This window comes from Panthera leo, chromosome B1 (genome assembly GCF_018350215.1).
Source record: "Panthera leo isolate Ple1 chromosome B1, P.leo_Ple1_pat1.1, whole genome shotgun sequence".
Lineage (NCBI taxonomy): Eukaryota > Metazoa > Chordata > Mammalia > Carnivora > Felidae > Panthera > Panthera leo.
The window spans coordinates 15,519,485-15,540,103 of record NC_056682.1 but is presented as its reverse complement, the minus strand read 5'-3'; the positions used below and the strand labels follow the sequence as shown (position 1 = coordinate 15,540,103).

The following is a 20,619-nucleotide window of genomic DNA, read 5'->3' as shown; positions in this document are numbered from 1 at the left end:
ACCTGACAAATTTCTACTCTCCCTTCTTCCCTAGCAACCAATCTCCACTTTTAGCCTTGTGGCTGGGAGCCGTGGAGCAGACTACGAGGAGTCCATAGAATCAAGGAAATATCTTGCTGAAGGCTCTGCCCCCACACCCTGACCGTTGAGCCCACTGAATAGTTTTTCATTCGGCAAATACTTATCAAATGCCTACTTCTGTTTTATTGCTGCGGCTGCTACTACTAGACGACAAATATTGATAAAGATATGATTATGTACGAGCTCTGGAAATAAACAGTGAATAAGAAACAGTCCTTGGGGCGCCTGGGTGGTTCAGTAGGTTAAGTGTCCAACTCTTGGTTTCTGCTCAGGTCATGATCTCACAGTTCGTGAGTTCAAGCCCCACATCGGGCCCCAAGCTGACAGCTGGAGCCTGCTTGGGATTCTCTCTCCCTCTGCCCCTCCCCCACTTGTGTGCATGCGTGTGCGCACTCTCTCTCTCTCTCAAAATAAATTAAAAAAAAAGAAAAAGAAAAAGAAAAAACAAGCAGTCCCTGCCCTAAGGAGACATTCAGTGAAACATAAAGACGACAGAAAATTACATGAGGAAGTGGTGAATGTGATAAGCACTGGGCTCTCTACAACCCAGAGCCTCAGCGTTTCAGATGTGACAGGCATGGCTTCTCATCTGATGATATCTACACTGAGTCTTAAGAGACCACATAATTGGAGTATGTCATTTCAGACAGCAGCATCAAAATGTGCAAAGGCACAGGGACTTGAGAAAATGTGGCCCCCGCAGGAGCTAAGTAAAGGTCAGAGTGAGAAGGGCTGTTCTGTGCCGGTCTCAGCCTTTCATCAACAACAAATGTTGTGCTTGGACTGGGCTTGGGGTTCTTGTTACGACTGCAAGACGCCTTTCGGTAACAACTATCAAGAAACTTTGAAAAAAAATAAAGGTCTATTACTTTCAAGATCTGAAAACTGCCCACGACACCTGGGGCCACACAGCAAGGTGGAGAAAGCATGCACAGGCAAGGGGTTTCTGCTTTTACTGGGCTTGGGGGCAGAGGCCTAGGGTTTCCCAGGCTCACACCTTGTTAGTGAATATAAAGTATAAGAGCAGGGGCACCTGGGTGGCTCAGTTAAATGTCCAACCTTCGATTTCGGCTCAGTTCTTGATCTCAGGGTTTGTGGGATCAAGCCCCATGTCAGGCTCCATACTGACAGTGAAGAGCCTGCTTAGGAATTCTCTCTCCTTCTCTCTCTGCACCTCCCCTGCTCACACATGCTCTCTCTCAAATAAATAAATAAACATTTTTTTTAATGTAAAAAATAAAAGAGCAGGAATTTAAAGCAAGGAAGAGAAAACTAGTGGCCCAAAGTGTCAGTTAATGAAATCAACCAAGATTTCTGAATCAAAAGCGTCTCAGTCTGGGGAGTGCTATTGAGATAGCGGTCTTTGAAATGGATGCCACTTTGAAATGGGAGCCTCAGGAATCAAAGCTTAAGTCAGGCAGTTGCATTACAACAAAACCAAACACTGTCGGGGTTTACACTCCAAGGGTCACGTGGTATGAGAGGAGGCTGGAGCACAGTGGGGCTCTGTGTAAAGGAAGACATCTAGAAGTCATCCTGATGGCATCGAGCAATCCTTGAAGGGTCTGAAGCATCCAAGTGGTAGAATCAGATCACTCCAGCTCGCTAGGTAAGTATGGAGAGAAAACAGAGCTCAAAGATGACACCAACATTTTCACTTGGGTAGTTGGGTAGACGGTAGATACTACTCACTGGTACATAGATCACAGGGGAAAAGGGCAAATTTAGGAGAAAAATGAGGAGTCCGGTTTAGGGATGATGGGTGTGACATATCTACAAGGGAATGTTTAATAGGCAGCTGGCTTTATAGGGTCTGGCATCAAAGAGGACAATCTCGGCTGAAGATGAAGACTTAAGAGTCATCAACACATAGATGGTAATCAAAGCCATGACAGTAGATGATCGCCAAGGTTACGGACAGAGTGAACAGAGGGACAAGGATAGATTCTACAATTATTAATACCTGAGGGCTGAAAGAAAGAGATGGAATGTCCAACTATGCAACGGAAAACGGGGAGATAATAGGAGCCCCTCATACATAGCAAACGAGGTCACCGTGACCCAGCTTTGATCTAATCTGAGTTAGGTTCCTGACTTCTATGCCAGTCCTCGAGTGACTATGCTCATGCCTTTTATTCTAGGTGCCCCTAAACGATCAGACACCTGTAGTTCTGAAACAGATTACCTATTACGTGAACTTCAGTTAATCATCTGCCATTTAGGCCTCGAAATACTAGCTCTATTGCTGCTTTGAGAAACACTCAGGACCGGGGCTTCTATTCAGACCTTGGTTTTCAGTGTTTCCCCCTGCCTAATTTGTTCCTCTATAGACTGACTTCATTTTATACCTGGGCCTGTGTCTCTAAACATCCAGTCCCAGACACACACCCCCCTTGCACTCTCAGGCTTCCATACGTAGACACCTTCCCAATCTTGAGGGTCCGCCTGGAGCAGCAACCAATAAAAAAGCCTCTTGGGACGTGGCCTGGAGCCCCAGCCTCGTCCTCATGTACCGAAAACGAAGACTAAGGCAAGGCTGAAGTGAAGGACAGATACAGATCTGAGGCATCACAGATAAGACCTGAATTAGGCCTCCAATGCATTACCCAGAAAAGTTCTGAAAGGACTCCTGTTGTAGCAGAAACCAGTCCCAGGCAACGGACGGCCACCCCAAAATGTCTAGCAAGAGGCACTAATGCCAAGGATATCCTGAGGAGGTTAATGTGTCTAAAATGTGTTTAGAACAGGAAGGTAGGTCTAGAACTAAAGGAGATCCTGAGGATGTGAAAAGCCACATTTCGTTATTCAGGATAGGTAAGAACCCTAAAAGCTGGCAAGTATTTACAAAACTTTAAGAGGTAAAGGAAAATATGACATTTTACTAGAATTCCTTGACTTTTTAAAAAACGGTGTACTTACCAACATGAATGTTATCTTTAAATGCCACATCATGGAGCTGAAATATTAGATGGCGGCTAAATTTTTCCTCGGTGCTAGAATCCAAGTTGAAAACATCTTCGGCTGAACAGTTAACCCTATATAGCTCTTGAAGTGCCTTACAAACATGCTAAAAATACAAGTAAAATAATTCATGTTTCAAACGGTTTTAAAAGTTTTCCACGAGCAAAGTTCAAATACCGTGGCACAACTCAAACTCATCCTTTTTATTTTATTATCTGTATACTTAATGTGTAATAATTTCATCAAATTACTGATGTATAGAAACATACATAGTATTTAAATTATGACACACTTATGTTCAAAGAATCATAGGCTCTCAGGAGTAAAGACCTCATAAAATTCGAACAATTTACCTTACATATTAATCTCCTCTAAAATCACAGTAAAAATATTTCTTTTTAAGCATCTCTTTAAACATCATCTATGAGTTTGAAGTCACTAATTCTATTTTTTTTATAGTTTTAGTTTTCAGGAAGTTCCTCACACATATTGAGCCCAAATCTACATCCAAGGACATAGCCCTCTGGGGCTAGATGCTGCTGATATTTAAAAAAAAAAAATTTTTTTAATGTTTATTTGTGAGAGAGAGAGAGAGAGAGAAAGAGCGCGCACACACAGGGGAGGGGCAGAGAGAGAGGGAGACACAAAAGTCCGAGCAGGCTGCAGGCTCTGAGCTGTAAGCACATGTCCCAATGCGGGGCTCAAACCTACAAACCATGAGATCATGACCTGAGCCAAAGTTGGATGCTTCACCGACTGAGCCACCCAGATGCCCCCAGATGCTGCTCATAATGAAGGCAGTTAAGCATTATAAGAAGGCAGCAAGCAGGATAGGCACACAAGATTTGGAATCGGAAAGATCTAGGTTTGAGTACTGGCTTTGCCACTTACCAGCTCTGTGACTTTGGTCAAGCCCAAACCTTACATTCCTAGTGCAAAATAGGATAATAATCAGACCTAACTTTGGGGATTGTTGTAAGGAGTAAATGACAAAATGAAAGTAAAGAATTAGCACAGTGCCTGGCATATATACCTGCTTAAAAGCAGCTACAAAATGAGTCACTTCTCCTGAAACCTCAGCCTCCTCATTTGCAAAATGAAGTTACTAAGAACTACCATGCATGGTTATCCTGACATTAGCAAAATGCTTATAAACTGGCAAGCACTTAGACACCTAATAGTTACACAATAAGTTTTATTTATTAATGTTATTTGAGCATTATTATAGCTACCCCCCCTCCCACCCTCTTTGATAGTATTCTTCAATATTCTCACTTTCTCAGAGACTTCCTCAGTTTCCTATTTACATCAATTCCCCCTTCATATTCTGTCTCCATTTGTAGTACTTACACAGCTATAATTTTAACTTGTGTGATTACTTTGACTTCAGTTTCCTGTTACAGAGGCTATCCCTCACTATCTGTTCTCTCCTCCTTCTGTAGAAATAGAACGCTCATTACCTAGATACAAGGCCATCAGAATAAAGACTACATTTCCCAGACTCCCTTGCAGTAAGGTGTGTGGCCACATGACTCAGTTCAGGCCAATGGGATGTGAACAGAGGGAAGGTACCCAACTTCTAAGTTATACTCTTACAGGCAAGGGGCATGCCCATCCCTTCACCCTTTTCTACTGGTTAGAAAGCAGACGGTGGTAGTGAGCCATCTGGACAAGGTAAAATAGGCAACATCTCAGGAAATAGCAAAAGCAGTAAGCCTAGTCTTTAACAATGGAGCCATATCCAGATACTCCATGAGAGAAATAGATTTCTATCTTGTCTAAGCCACATTAAGTTTTTTATTATGGCAACTAAACCTATCCTAATTTGCTATCCTCCATTAGACTATAAATTCTAAGAAGGCAGAAACCATGTCCTATGGGCTAAACCACTGTATTCCTAGTGCCTGGACACACTGACTCTCAGCAGAGGCTGAAAAGATTTTGATAAGTTAATAAAATCTAGTTATGTACTTTGGAGCTGTACAGAATAAATGGAATGACTCCATGGGTTAAACAACAACAATAGAGTAGTCCTAATCATCAAAGTTAACTTTCCTAAGCTAAACTTTAAATATTTATTTAAATATTAAAATTACAAAATCCACAAATTAAAAATATACGATTATTTGAACAATGTTACCTGTCAACATAGTTTTATAAAATGCATTAGCACTAGGGCTCATACCATTTGGCAAAAGGGGCTTACTAAAATTTTTCAGTTAAGTCATGGACTCAAAGGGTGATAGGTTATCACTAATTATCATTAGCCAGTTATTTCCTAACCACCTGTTAAGACAGGACTTAATCTAATTTATGCCTCTTCACATGGAGATTCAAGAGGAAAAGTACTTACTGGAATACACAGTTATCATACAAAGTAACCAATAAATGAAATTAATTTCAGTATAAATATGAAGGTTATATTATCTAAAATAATCCTACTAACTTTTCTACCAAACAGTAAACATGTTAAATAAAAAGGCTATATAATTTTAAGCTCGCATTTCTACAATTTTTTCCAACTTTTGCTGATGTAGAAGATTAGTTATTTAAGACTAAGTTGGATAAAATTATATAAAGAATTAGGAGGAGGGACACCTGGGTGGCTCAGTTGGTTGGGAGTTCAACTTCGGCTCAGGTCATGATCTCGCGGTCTGTGAGATGTGATGTCCACATCAGCTCAGTGCTGACAGCTCGGAGCCTGGGGCCTGCTTTAGACTCTGTGTCTCCCTCTCTCTCAGCCCCTCCCCCACTCACACTCTGTTTCTCTCTCTCTCAAGCATAAACATTAAAAAATAATATGTAAATAAATATTTAAAAAAATTAGGAGGAAAAAATTTTAAATACCTACACCATTTCTGCCACACCCGTGTTTATTAATCTATGTTACAAACAGGATTTGCACTAGTGTTGGTTCAATTAGGGGTATTTCTGGTTTATAATACAATGTGCTACTTCTTACTGGCATGCCGTATTAAAGTGCCAGTAAAAATCTCTGATTCTTAATTCCTTCTTAGCTATACAATAGCTGTGTAATAAATCTTACCTGAGAATTTTACATCAGGGAAAAATCAGTATCTATGAATTATTTTAAAATAAAATTAAATTCAAAATAATTATGCATGTTATAATTTACCAAATACAATGAAATAAAACTTTGGAATCTGTTTTTAAGGGTCTAATGGTTATTTTAAAAAAAGCATCCTTCTTGTTTGGTTTCTTCGGGGGAAAGGGGACTAACGTACGTTTCTTCTGCATCAAAGCTAAGAGAGAAGGATGATGGAGTAGGAGGATCCTGAGTTCACTCCTTCCACAGACACACCAAGGCTGCAATTAAATACAGAACAGGTCCTCTGAGAGCAGCCTGATGACCTAGAAGAACAGAGCTAAAGATATAAAGGAAAAGCCACATAAATAAGGGTAGGAGGGGCAAAGACCAGGTTGGCTCAGGAACCAAGCCCTAAACACGGTGACCAACAGGAGGAAGAGACATCACGAGGCACAGGTCTTCCCTGAGTAGCCACGGGTTCAAGGCCCACACCGAGCAGCCCCGCCTGCCCTGGAGATGTGCACCAGGAAGACCAGCCACCAGAAAAGGACTTCGAAAAGGAGCAGAACTCCAGGAGAGCTGGAGAGCTGGAGGGTTAGGAAACCAAGACTCGACTCTGTTGGTTTTTTTTAATGTTTATTTACAGAAAGAAAGATAGTGCTCACGCGAGCAGGGAAGGGCAATGAGAGAGGGAGAGAGAGAATCCCAAGCAGGCTCCAAACCATCAGCACAGAGCTCAAGGTGGGGCTCAAACTCACCAACCATGAGATCGAGACCTGAGCTGAAATCAAGAGCCGGTCACTTAACCAACTGAGCCACCAGGTGCCCCAAGACTCTACTCTTAAAGGGCTTGTGAGCAATCTTACTCTAAGACACAGCACAAAGATAACAGATTTAAAAAGCACTTGGTCCAGGGGCACCTGGGTGGCTCGTTGGTTAAGTCTCTGACTTCAGGTCAGGTCATGACCTCGTGGTCTGTGAGTTCTAGCCCCACCTAGGGCTCTGACAGCTCAGAGCCTGGAGCCTGCTTTGGATTCTGTGTCTCCCCCTCTCTCTCTCTGCCCCTCCCGACTTGTGTGCATGCACTCTCTCTCTCTCTCTCTCTCTCTCTCTCAAAAACAAACAAACACTAAAAAAAAAAAAAAAGAAGCACTTGGTCCATACAGGAGGAGATGTATTAATCTTAGTGTGTATATCAGAGGAGAAGAGGAACTTTCTCTGGGAATGGAAGCACTAGTAAGCATCATTTTTCTTGTTCCCTGGCAGATACAATTTCCAAACACGCTCTCTCCACCTTGCTAGTACCACTCATTGAGCCCCAGCATCACCCTGTGGACTCAGCCCGTCCAACCTGCCCACCCCATCAGGTGCTCCTCCAAAGTGGCTTCCCACATGCTATACCCAGCAGGTAAGCCCAGGCTGGGACTGACAACCCTGTAAAGCAACTCCTACCCAAGGAGAAGGGGGAAAGGTCAACCCCACCTACCAGCACATGCACAGCAGTCACAGCCAAGCCCTAGAGCCAGCTACAACAGAGGCTAACTCCACCCACAAGCACGTCCCCAGCAGCTGTAGCCACACCACTGGGTCCGTTGATCCTCCCATCCGCCCCGCCCACCAGTGCCCCCTGACAGGAGTCAGGGCCCTGTCACGACAGAAGGGCACATACAACCCACACACGGGACACCCCTGGAGCACCTGGTTCTAGTGAGCAGGAGAGATTTCGCTTCTGGGGCCAGTAGGATGCCTTCTACATACGGATACTACCTTCAAGACCAGGAAACAGAGCAGACTACCAAATACATAGAAATAAACACAGAAAAAATGAGAAAGGATATGTTCCAAATAGGGGGGAAAAAAAACAACCTCAAAGAAAACATCAAACAAAAGAAAGATAAACAATCTACCTGATAAAGACTTCCAAGTAATGGTCATAAGGACGTATAGAACCAAAAGACCACATATAAATAAATCGATCTTAAGAAAAAAGAACAAAGCTGGAGGTATCACACTGCCAGATTTCATACTATACTACAAAGCTATAGTCATCAAAGTAGTATGGTACTGGCACAAAAGTACACACATAAATCAATGAAACAGAACACAGAGCACAGAAATAAACCCACAATTAAATGATCATTCTACAACAAAGAAGGAAAGAACATACAATGGATAAAAGACACTGTGTTCAATAAATAGTGCTGGGAAAACTGAATAGCTAGCTACACACAAAAGAATTCACTTTCTTTCATCGTATACAAAAATAAACTCAAAATGGATTAAAGAACTAAATGTAATGCCTGAAACCAAAAACCTCCTTAAAGAAACTATAGGCAGTAAACTCTAGGATATTTGAGCATTAGTTTTTGGGTCTGTTTCCTCAGGTAAGGGTAACAAAAGCCAAATTAAACAACAAGGACTACATCAAACCAAAAAGTTTTTGCACAGAGAAGGAAACAATCAACAAAACAAAAAGACAATCTCCTGAATGGGAGAAGATATTTATAAATGATGTATCGAGTAAGAAATTAATAGCCAAAATGTCTAAAGAACCCCTAACAACTCAACACCAAAAAACAAAACTCTGATTTTAAAAACGTGCAGAGGACTTGAGCGACATTCTTCCAAAGAAGATGTCCAGATGGCCAACAGACACATTAAAAAATGCTCAACATCACTCATCAGGGAAACGCAAATCAAAACCACAATAAGATATTGCCTCACACAAGTCAGAATGGCTAGTATCAAAAAGACAAGAAATAAAAAGTACTGGCAAGGATGTAGAGAAAAGGGAACTCTTTTGCACTGTTGATGGCAACGTAAATTGGTGCAGCCTCTGTGGAAAACAGTGTGAGGTTTTTCAAAAAGTAAAAAATAGAACTACCGTATGATCCACCAATTCCATTCCCGGGGATTTACCCAAAGAAAACAAAAACGCTGACTTAAAAAGATGTACACACTCCTATGTTGACTGCACCATTATTCACAATAGCCAAGATATGGAAGACATCTAAGTGTCCACTGAGAGATGAATGGATAAAGAAGATGTAATCATAAAGAATATGATTACTCAGCCATGAAAAACAATACAATTTTGCCATTTGCCAGCACATGTGTTACGCTAAGTGAAATAGGTCAGACAGGGAAGGTCAAACTCCATATGGTTTCACTTACCTGTGGAATCTAAAAAACAAGACAAACAAAACTAACCAAAATAGACTCATAGGAATACACAGTCATTAATATTATAATAACTTTATACGGTGACTAGACTCATCCTGATGGATCCTATATAATGTATATAGATGTCAAGTCACTGTGTTATACCCCTGAAACCAATAAAATATTAGATGTCAACTATACTTCATAATAAATAAACAAACAAACCTAAGTAAGGTGGGGGGGGGGGGGAGGCAAAGCCAAAAGAAAGCTAACATATGATTTTTTTTAAAAAATAGTTGCGGGGTGGGGCACCTGGGGGGTTCAGTCGGTTAAGCGTCCAACTTTGGCTCAGGTCACGATCTCACAGTTCATGAGTTTGAGCCTCGCATGGGGCTCCGTGAGGCTCCATTGGGCTCTGCACTAACAGTACAGAGCATGCTTGAGATTCTCGCTCTCCCCTCTCTCTCTGCCCCTCCCCTGCTCATGCTTTTTTTCCTCTCTCAAGATAAATACACACTTTTAAGAAAAGTATTTGCATACATTTTTCACAAAAAATTTTAAAAACATATAGTGATTCAACATAATTGGGCAGATATTCTCTACCAAAAACATTTTGAGATATATTTTTTCTAATTTTAAGTTTTATCTATTTATTTGGGGGGAGAGAGAAAAAATACAAGTGGGGGAGGGGCAGAGAGAGGAAGAGAGAGAGAATCCCAAGCAGACTCTGCACTGTCAGCACAGAGCCCGAAATGGAGCTTGAACCTATGAACTGTGAGATCATGACCTGAGCCCAAGTTGGATACTTAACCTGACTAAGCCACCTGGGCACCCTTGAGATATATTTAAAGTTATAAAAAGGTATCATCTACAATTAACATCTAAAAGAAAAAAATTAATCAATAAATGTTAATGCCTACTTTGGGCCCAAATAAAAACCAATATAAGTTTAATATAATTTAATGTAATAAAATATTAAAAGTTTTTATAAACATACATAATAGTGTTCAGTTGAACAAGCCCATATTATCCCTTTTGTTAGTAACTTCCTGGTTGACACTGCTAAATCAAAAACATACTAGAATTACAGTCTTTTCTCCTTTAAAAACAATGTTAACTGAATTACTAGACCATGTTTTTCCAATACTATAAGACCTGGAATAAGAATTAAGTCTTTCTAGACCTTAGTTTTCTCATTTATGATGGCACAATAATTTCCAAAATCCTTGTGAGCAAAAAAATTATGATACCTTTTTTAATTTTTTTTTAATGCTTATTTATTTTTGAGGCAGAGGGAGACAGAGTGCGAGTGGGGGGAGAAGCAGAGAGAGAGAGGGAGACACAGAATCTGAAACAGGCTCCAGGCTCCGAGTTGTCAGCACAAAGCCTGATGCGGGGCTCGAACCCATGAACCGTGAGATCATGACCTGAGCCAAAGTCGGACGCTTAACCAACTGAGCCACCCAAGTACCCCTTATTTTTTTAATTTGAGAGAGAGAGAGAGAGAGAGAGAGAGAAGCAAGCAGAGGAGAGGGGCAAAGGGAGAGAGAGAGAATCTCAAGCAGCCCAGCATGGAGCCAGATGTGGGGCTCGACCCCATGACCCTGGGATCATGACCTGAGCCAAAATCAAGATGGACACTCAACCAACTGAGCCGCCCAGGTACCCTTTTAATACAAATTTTTTTATTTTTTATTTTTTAAGTTATATTTATTTTGAGAGAGAGAGAGAACCAGCAGGGGAGGGACAGAGAAAGAAAGACACAGAGAAACAGAGAGAGAAAGAGACTATCCCAAGCAGGCTCCAGGCTGTCAGCACAGAGCCTGACTTGAGGCTCAATCTGACGAACCATAAGATCATGACCTTAGCCAAGATCAAAGTCATATGCTTAACTGGCTGAGTCACCCAGGCGCCCCTATGACACAATTTTTAATCAAAGTTTTCTTGAAATTCATCTTACTACCTGATTTTTATAGTAAAAATTACTTTGCCTTTTTACCAGAGTCAGTTATTTATAATATAAAGAGAATTAATATATAATTTAAAAAGTGTCCAAACTGCCATCTTTCTCAAGGCTATTTTTTATAGATGTGCTAATATCACAAAACATATGGACCAGAACTGAACCTTCGGTCTCTTGGAACTTTACTCAGAAAAGTCACATTAAAGAAATGAAGGTCAATGGGGCGCCTGGGTGGCGCAGTCAGTTAAGCGTCCGACTTCAGCCAGGTCACGATCTCGCGGTCTGTGAGTTCGAGCCCCGCGTCAGGCTCTGGGCTGATGGCTCGGAGCCTGGAGCCTGTTTCGGATTCTGTGTCTCCCTCTCTCTCTGCCCCTCCCCTGTTCATGCTCTGTCTCTCTCTGTCCCAAAAATAAATAAAAAACGTTGAAAAAAAATTTTTTAAAAAAAGAAATGAAGGTCAAAAGGAAGAGGAAAAAAAAAAGGAGCTGAAACACAGAAGCCAAATATTGCATAGGTTGGATGCACTTAATGAATGAATAAATGAATGAAGAGATATACAAATATAAGAAGAAAAACCCAAGTTTTTAATGTACCTCGATGAGTAACGCAACCATCTTTTTCCCATCAGCTTCAGGATTCGCATGTTTGTTAAATTCCAAATCAAAATAAAGCTTGCACACAGCGTTTTCAGGAATGACTTCATAGCAGTGTAAGAGATTTTTTCTAATTGAATAATGCAAGATTATTAGGTTTACATCTTATACCTTTTAAATCATAATACCTGCTTTTATATTTCAAGATACTGTATTAACTGTGATTTAATGACATATAACTATGGCACAGTGAAGGCATGACAAAGTAAATAACTGCTCACAGTAGGTTTATGGATCATATTATTAAGAGCTCCCATCACACAACATGTAATAATTGTATTCGTAACATTATTTAACTTGAAAATATTTTCAAGTTCTGATAATTTTCACATTGTATGACAATTCTTTGCTTTTTGGTGACATGATAAAGCAAATCCTGTCTAAGAAAAGAACTTTCTCAAACTGGAATCCCAAGATCACATATATTCTTGGGATTCGATAAATTTTTTGAGAATTTTTAAGATTTGTATTTTCATTAGGAAAACAGTCTTTTCAAAATTGGCTAAAAACATATTCTAAATCACCTGACTTCAACGAGCTTTCAATGCTCCCACGTGGATCAGGAGATAGGACTTTAACACGGGTTAATAAGAACAGATACTGACTTGATAAGTAAATGATTACTTGTGCTAAGTGAAGTTCCGATGGCATCCCTATGTAAGTAAAAGGTTTGTAATTTCAACACGGAAAAGTGATGGGGGGATTGGGTCATCATGTGACACAGATTATTTAGGAACTCAAAACACACACACACACACACACACACACACACACACACACACGGTTGGTTACATAGTACTCTTCTCCCAACACCTGGTGAGATCATTCAATGTTGCCATGACAAGGAAGCTCTAGAATTCAATTCTACCAGTAAAGGACTATTGCGTGATTGAGAACTGTAACAGTTAATTCAGCCAGAATCAATCTCACAAACATAACTAGATGAAGGAAATGTAACTTTAACATGCTGTGCTTTACAGACTTACCGGGATTTATAGTAAAACCAAAGTTGAGTGTAGGTTGTTACCAGGTAAATACGTTGTCCATCACCCACTTTGTATTCCAAAGCAAATACATGAACATCCTTCATAGAAATCAAAAATAATATTCAAAAAATTAATAGAGTACAAATCCAAAAACCCACTGTAGCTACTCAATGCTTATGAAGAATTTTGTCAAATTTTGAAAAACTGGAATTTGATCATTCTGTATTACTAAAAATAAGAAAAATAGTCAGTACATCTACACCGATCAAAATCTTTGCTTTAAATGTAAATGGACTAAATCCTCCAGTCAAACGGCAAAGGGTAACTGACTGAATGGATAAAAAACACAAGACCCATCTATATGCTGCCTACCAGAGACTCACTTCAGACTGAAAGACACATAAACTGAAAAAGGGATAGAAAAAGATATTCCATACAAATGGAAATGAAAAAAAAAAAAAAAGCTGGAGTGGCAATACTTCTAGCAAACAAAATAGATTTAAGACAAACACTATAACAAGAAACAAAGAAGGTCATGACATGATGATAAAGGGATCAGTCTAACAAGAGGATACGGCAATTGTAAATGTCTATGCACCCAACATAAGAGCACCTAAATATATTAAGCAAGTACTAACAGACAAAGAGGGAGAAAATGACAGTAATACAATAATAGTAGCATACTTTAACACCCCATTTACATCAATGGATAGATCATCCAGACAAAAAAAATCAATAAAGTAACTTTGGCTTTGAGTGACACACTAAACCATATGGATTTAATATATACAGAACATTTCATCCCCAAACGGCAGAAAACACATTCTTTCCAAGTGCACATGGAACATTCCAGGATATGTCAGGCTACCAAACAAGTCTCAATAAATTTAAAAGGACTGAAATCATATCAAGCATCTTTTCCAACAATAACAATATGAAACCAGAAATCAATACGAGAAAACAACTGGAAATAAACGTGCTAGTAAAAAAACCAATGGGCCAATGGAGAAATCAAAGGGAAATCAAAAAATACCTGGACACACGAGAAAATGGAAACACAATGGCTCCAAATTTACGGGAGACACAGGAAAAGCAGTTCTATTAGAGGCAAGTTTATAGCAATACAGGCCTACTTCAAGAAACAAGAAAAATCTCAAAGAAGCAATCTAAACTTACACCTAAAGGAACAAAACAAGAATAAAAAAAGCCCAAAATTAGAAGGAAGAAAATAATAAAGATCAGAGTGGAAATAAAGACTACAAGACAATAGAAAATATCAATGGAATTAAGAACTGGTTCTTTGAAAAGATAAGCAAAATTGATATAACCAGACTCATCAAGAATAAAAAAGACAACTCAAAAATAAAATCAGAAATAAAAGAGGGGCGCCTGGGTGGCTCAGTTGGTTAAGCGTCTGACTTCCGCTCAGGTCATGATCTCACGGCTTGTGAGTTCAAGCCCCACGTCGGGCTCTGTGCTGACAGCTCAGAGCCTGGAGCCTGTTTCGGATTCTCTGTCTCCCTCTCTCTCTGCCCCTCCCCTGTTCACGCTCTGTCTCTGTCTCAAAAATAAATAAACGTTAAAAAAAAAAATTAAAAAAAAAAAATTAAAAAAAAAAAAATGTGCAGAGCACTTGAATAGACATTTTTCCAAAGAAGACCTATAGATGGACAAGACACATGAAGAAATGCTCAACATCACTAATCATCCCGGAAATGCAAATCAAAACCACACTGAGATACCACCTTGCACCCATCAGAATGGCTGGTATCAAAAAGACCAGAAATAACAATGTTTGTAAGGATTTGGAGAAAAGGGAACACTCATGCAGCACTGCTGGTGGGAACGTAAGTTGGTGCAGCCGCTACGGAAAACAGAATGGAGGTTCCTCAAAAAAATTAAAATAGAAATACCATACAATCCAGTAATTCGGTATTTACCTGAAAAAAATGAAAGCACTAATTCAGAAGAGTATGTGTACCCATATTTATTTATAACAGCCAAGAACACACCGAGTGTCCACTGACAGATGAATGGATAAAGAAGATACAGTATATGTACTCAAAGGAATATTACTCAGCCCTTAAAAAAAAAAAAAAAAGAATGAAGTCTTGCTGTTCACAACATGGATGGACCTAGAGGGTATTATGCTAAGTGAAATAAGTTAGAGAAAAACAAAGATCATATGATTTCATTTATATGTGGAATCTAAAAGCAAAACGAACCTAAAATAGACTCATAAATACAGAGAATAAACCGTTGGTTGCCAAAGTGGGGCAGGGAGGAGATGGAGAGACAAGAGAGAAATAGGGGAAGGGGATTAAAAAGTACAATCTTCCACTTATAAAATAAATAAGTCATGGTGATGAAAAGGACAGCATAGGGAATATAGTCAATAATATTGGAGTAACTTCGGTGATAGATGGTAACTAGACTTATTGTGGTGAGCATTTTGTAATGTATAGAACTGTCAAATCACTATGTTGTTCACCTGAAACTAATATACTTATTAGGTCAACTATATTTTAAACAAAAAAATTTTTAAGTGTCATTACAAATTTTTCAAACCAATTGGCACCACATAGGTCATTGCTCTTCATTCTTAATATAGAGTAAATGGCCAATAATTCATAGGGATATGTTTTGCAAACAGTGTGATATTTAGATCACGATTCTTTTGTAGATCATGTGGGCTGGAATGAACACAAACAACGATTTTTAGTTTGTTTTTAGAAATCTAAAGTTACAGTAGCCCCAGAAATAAAGGCAGGAGATGAGAAAATTACCTCTTTACAGCTTTTAACAAAATTAAAGGCTTCAGTTTGCCGATGGAATAGTTTCCAAATGGAAGGTGGTTCTTCTGGCTTGGACAATCTCGGTCTGTATACTGAGGACAATGGTTTCCTCTCATAACAAGCTGCTCGTTCTTCAATTTGCTTCAGTTTTGCTTCCCATTTTCTCTCCATTGGTTCAGAAGTTACGGGAAACTAAATCCTATCCTGTGTAAGATTTCTACCAATTAGTACTAAAACAAACAAGGACATCAATTTCTTTGTTTAGAATATATATACATATTTTTTTGGTAAAACTTCAAAACCCATTTCCTAATGGCTATTTCCTTATCCCGTTTATTTACTTATTTATTTTACATGGAGTTTTAATGTGAAATGAGAACATGGCTAGTTGTCAGATATCTTTCAATCTTGGTTCTTCTAACAGTGCTATGATTTTAGAAGTTCCCTGAGCCTTAACTGCAAAATGGGGATCAATCCCGAATACTTTATGTAATTATCAGGAAACATGTGATAAGACCTAAGAAAACGTTTTGTAAATTACAAAGTTGCAGGTAAATACAAGTGGTTTCTGTATCATTATCATTTTCACTAGAACCACTTTAATGCATCAAGCACTATTGACCTTGCCCAAGTCGTCCTACTACTTTGGCCATGACCCTTGTGCTACTACTTCTCAGGGCAGAGTTCATTTCCAGACACCGCTGTGCAACTCTTAGTTCCCTTTCCTTCTATGTTTCTATCCATTTCTTTTCTTTTCACCCAACACAGCCGTTAGTTGGGAGGACAACACCGTGTATAAATGGGAACTGCAATATTGGCTACTTTGGTTTCGGATGTCTATGTTCATCATAAGCACGACTGAAGACAGGAATCAATAAATTTTAATCTATGTCTGTTAATGACTGTAATTTTGTGATCAATGTGAAATGATGGTCTTTTAACACTTGTTTATTAATCTTATATGTTTTTGTTTGCATACGTTTCCATTTTAACCAGGTGAGGGGGCCAGGCAATACTTTTTCAACTTTTGATTATGTTTTACTTAGAAAAAAAAAGGATGAGTTTTTAGAAGGGGAAAAAAGCTTGTATCGTGGGTAGATAATGGCCACAAAATTTTTGCCATTCCTCCCATCAATAGCTGCTGTCTGAGCCCACTCCCACACTGACTCTGTGTTTGGTCATGTGACTTGCTTTGGTCACATCAACAATGTGAATCTCAATGTGTCAATGTCACATCAACAAATGTGAAGCAAACTAGTGGCGTTAAGTGCTTTTGCACTGGATTTGGCTATGCTGTAGTCCCACCCTGGGACTGTCATGCCGGAATTCTAGCCTCATAGAGGATAAAAAGCCATCTGGAGAAGAACCCAGGTTACCCCAGGTAACAGCCAACATCAACTATCAGATATATTGAGTTAAGCTATTTTGGATCAGGCACCCACCAGAATTCAATGTGTAAGTAAGCCTGAGTGAGTTCAGGTGAGATCTGCAAAGCAGCTGTTCAACCCACAGAACTGGAAGAAAATATTACTTTTTGTTCAAGCCTAGAAGTTTTGGCTTGATGTTTTACACAGAAATAGAAACCCGATGTAGTCTCCCTCTTCATCAATATCATCTATGTCATAATTTACTGATATATAAAACACATACATTCATTTTGTAAGCCGAAATAACAACATAAACTACAGCATTTGAAGGAAACATTCCTATTTACCTTTCGCGATGCCTTTCCAGTAGTTGTGCTTATCATGTCGATAAATATTCTCTTGAATTTTAGCAGAAAACCTTCCAACAACACAAACTCACTGGCAAATGATACGTTCCCGGGAAGGAAAAACAGGTTCATCCTAGAAGACTGAGATGGTAGAACGTCATGACTGTTAAACTTCACATTTGACTCCAACCATAACAGACCTAAGAAAGATTGCTCTCTCAAAGTTACACCTGATCCAGATGAAAATTATAAATTACAAACCAAGAGGGGCACCTGGGTGGCTTAGTCGGTTAAGCATCCAACTTCAGCTCAGGTCATGATCTCCCAGTTGATGGGTTTGAGCCCCACACATCCAGCTCTTATGCTGACAGCTCAGAGCCTGGAGTCTGCTTCTGATTCTGCGTCTCCCTCTCCCTCTCTGCCCCTCCCCCGCTGGCACATGCACTCTATCTCTCTCTCAAAAATAAATAAACATTAAAAAAAATTTTAATAAACATTAAAAAAATTTTAATAAATAAATTATAACCAACATATTTCTAAAGATATCAACATAAATTTCATTACAGGTATGCCGAGGAAAGGAATACAACTTCGCTGGATTGAAGAGACAGGATAATTTTTTTTTTTAATTTTTTTTAACATTTATTTATTTTTGAGACAGAGACAGAGCATGAACGGGGCGGGGGGGTTGGCCAAAGAGAGAAGGAGACACAGAATCTGAAACAGGCTCCAGGCTCTGAGCTGTCAGCACAGAGCCCGACGTGGGACTCGAACTCACGGACCGTGAGATCATGACCTGAGCCCAAGTCGGACGCTTAACCGACCAAGCCACCCAGGCGCCTGAGACAGGATAATTTTTGACGAAATGGCTTTTTCAATACGAAGTGATACGGGGGCTCCATAATGCTAGATTCTGAGTACAAAGTTTATTTTAATTTGTTTCACATACAGATAAAAATCCTCAACATTTAGACAACCTAAGTGAGAAACTGATTCTCTTCTATAAAATATAACTTTTAATAAAGCCCACTGATGACTTAATAAAGACAAGAAACACAGAATGCATTTAGATAGGATCTGTAGCTCTAGGATCTAACCAGTAACTGACGAAGAACCACCATGTACATGTTCACACTTAGGGACACTGACATCAGGAAAATTTTTGATTTTGTAAAAATTGCTGGCATGACCATGAGAGTATGGTTTGACAACTCACTGAACTGAGGAAACCATAGTGCTAACAGAGAACAAAGAGAAATTCAATATGTTATTCCCTCATGTTGTTTGCACAGTTCAAAAATTTTAACAGCTGGGTTCAGGGTTAGAAGACAACGGGGGGCCTGACTGTAGGAGCAGGAGGATTAAATGACAAAAGCAAAGGAAATGGAGAACAGGAAGGCATCTGGCATTTTGGTTTTGGACTATCATTTTCCTCATCTCTACCCTCTACGAGAAGAAACAGGTCACCAATTTTGAAATGCTTTTTTTTTTTTTTTAATGTTTATTTTTGAGAGAGACAGAGCGTGAGTGGGGAAGGGGCAGAGAGAGAGAGGGAGACACAGAATCCGAAACAGGCTCCAGCCTCTGAGCTGTCAGCATAGAGCCCGTGCGGGGTTCAAACTCCGAAACAGCAAGATCATGACCTAGGCTGAAGTTGGACACTTAACCCACGGAGCCACCCAAGTGCCCCTTGAAATGCTTTTAATTCCTGGTGGGGAAGGATTGTGGTCTTTTACATAACTGTGCAGCAAAAACCTCTTTTCACACAGGACCGTAACTATTTTTGGTAACAGTTTCCAAGTTCCAAAGAAAAATATTTGTTGTATTTTAAAATAGTAGGCTTAAGAGGGTTGATGGGGGGTGGGAGGGAGGGGAGGGTGGGTGATGGGTATTGAGGAGGGCACCTTTTGGGATGAGCACTGGGTGTTGTATGGAAACCAATTTGACAATAAATTTCATATATTGAAAAAAAAATAAAAAAAATAAAAATAAATAAAAATAAATAAAATAAAATAAAATAGTAAGCTTAAGAGCTCTATTATTTATTTCTTCACACTGTGCCGCAATGTTCTTTCTTCTTTCTCCTCCTCTTCTTTTTTTAAAGTCAGCTCTGTGCCCGATGTGGGGCTTGAACCCATGACCTCAGGATCAAGAGTCACAAGCTCTACCAACGGAGTCAGCCAGCCAGGCACCCCCGACAGTGCTATTTAATTTTTTTTTAATGTTTATTTATTTCTGAGAGAGAGAGAGAGAAAGAGCATGAGCAGGGGAGGAGCAGAGACAGAGAGGGAGACACAGAATCCAAAGCAGGCTCCAGGCTCTGAGCTGTCAGAACAGAGCAGGATGTGGGGCTCGAACTCATGGACTGCGAGATCATGACCTGAGCCAAAGTCAGCCGCTTAACTGACTAAGCCACCCAGGCGCCACATCCCACAATGCTTTTTTCTTAACATTGCAATTAACCATGTTCAATACTGATTTTACAACTAAAGGCGGTCAGGCTAGAAAAAAGTCTGGCTGAGTCATTTTTGAGGAACCAGCCAACCTCAATAGCCCTGGATTATGCCCAGACTTGCCCAGCTAGCACACTTGGTGGCTGGAGTCCCAGGAGCAGCTGGAATACAGATTCCCGGCCTCTAGGGAGAGCTAAAGCCTGGCCATGGTTCTCCCTGGTGCGCTTCTAGCTTCTTTCTTCTTTTGTTTAATCACAAGTCAGCTTCTCCCTGTGCCCTGAGAACAGATTCACCAGTATTTTGTTTCCTGGCATGTATGTTCCAGTTCCATGTTTAGTAATGTTCTGGTATTTGGCAATATTTTCTTAATAAAATCCCCTTGCTGGCCTCCTGGAACACATTTATACTACTTCTCCCGCTACTAGAATATTCATAATCAAGTATGAGATTAAAATTCATTTACAGTAATATTGTTATAGAAGATTATATCCCAGATGAGTAACACCTGAAGAAATTAACTACACTAATTGAATCTTCTCCCCACCCCCCACTCCGGTCACTTTGCCTCTCTCTGCTTAAACAAAAGTAAGTCATATGAAAATTTCCCTAAGGGCACCTGGTTGGCTCAGTCGATTAAGCATCAGACTTCGGTTCAGGTCATGATCTCGAGTCGGTGCATTCCAGCCCTACGTTGGGCTCCATGCTGATAGCTCAGAGTCTGGAGCCTGTTTTGGATTCTGTGTCTCCCTCTCTCTACCCAAGCCCGCTCACACTCTGTCTTTCTGTCTCAAACATAAACATT

The 20,619-nt window shown here is 39.8% G+C and overlaps 1 protein-coding gene across 6 annotated transcripts in view; it reads right to left on the bottom strand.

The window, feature by feature from the left end:
- Positions 1 to 20,619, bottom strand: part of PRIMPOL (primase and DNA directed polymerase) — a 52,866-nt gene that overhangs the window by 30,787 nt on the left and 1,460 nt on the right. For all 6 annotated transcript variants that reach the window (XM_042934283.1, XM_042934285.1, XM_042934286.1 and 3 more), the window contains 5 exons: positions 17,365 to 17,505; positions 15,642 to 15,854; positions 12,856 to 12,953; positions 11,810 to 11,939; positions 3,001 to 3,148 (listed from right to left, as the gene is read on the bottom strand). In XM_042934283.1, coding sequence (XP_042790217.1) covers positions 3,001 to 3,148; positions 11,810 to 11,939; positions 12,856 to 12,953; positions 15,642 to 15,821 — 556 coding nt within the window. In that variant the 5' untranslated portion in view covers positions 15,822 to 15,854; positions 17,365 to 17,505. The remainder of the gene's footprint in view (positions 1 to 3,000; positions 3,149 to 11,809; positions 11,940 to 12,855; positions 12,954 to 15,641; positions 15,855 to 17,364; positions 17,506 to 20,619) is intronic.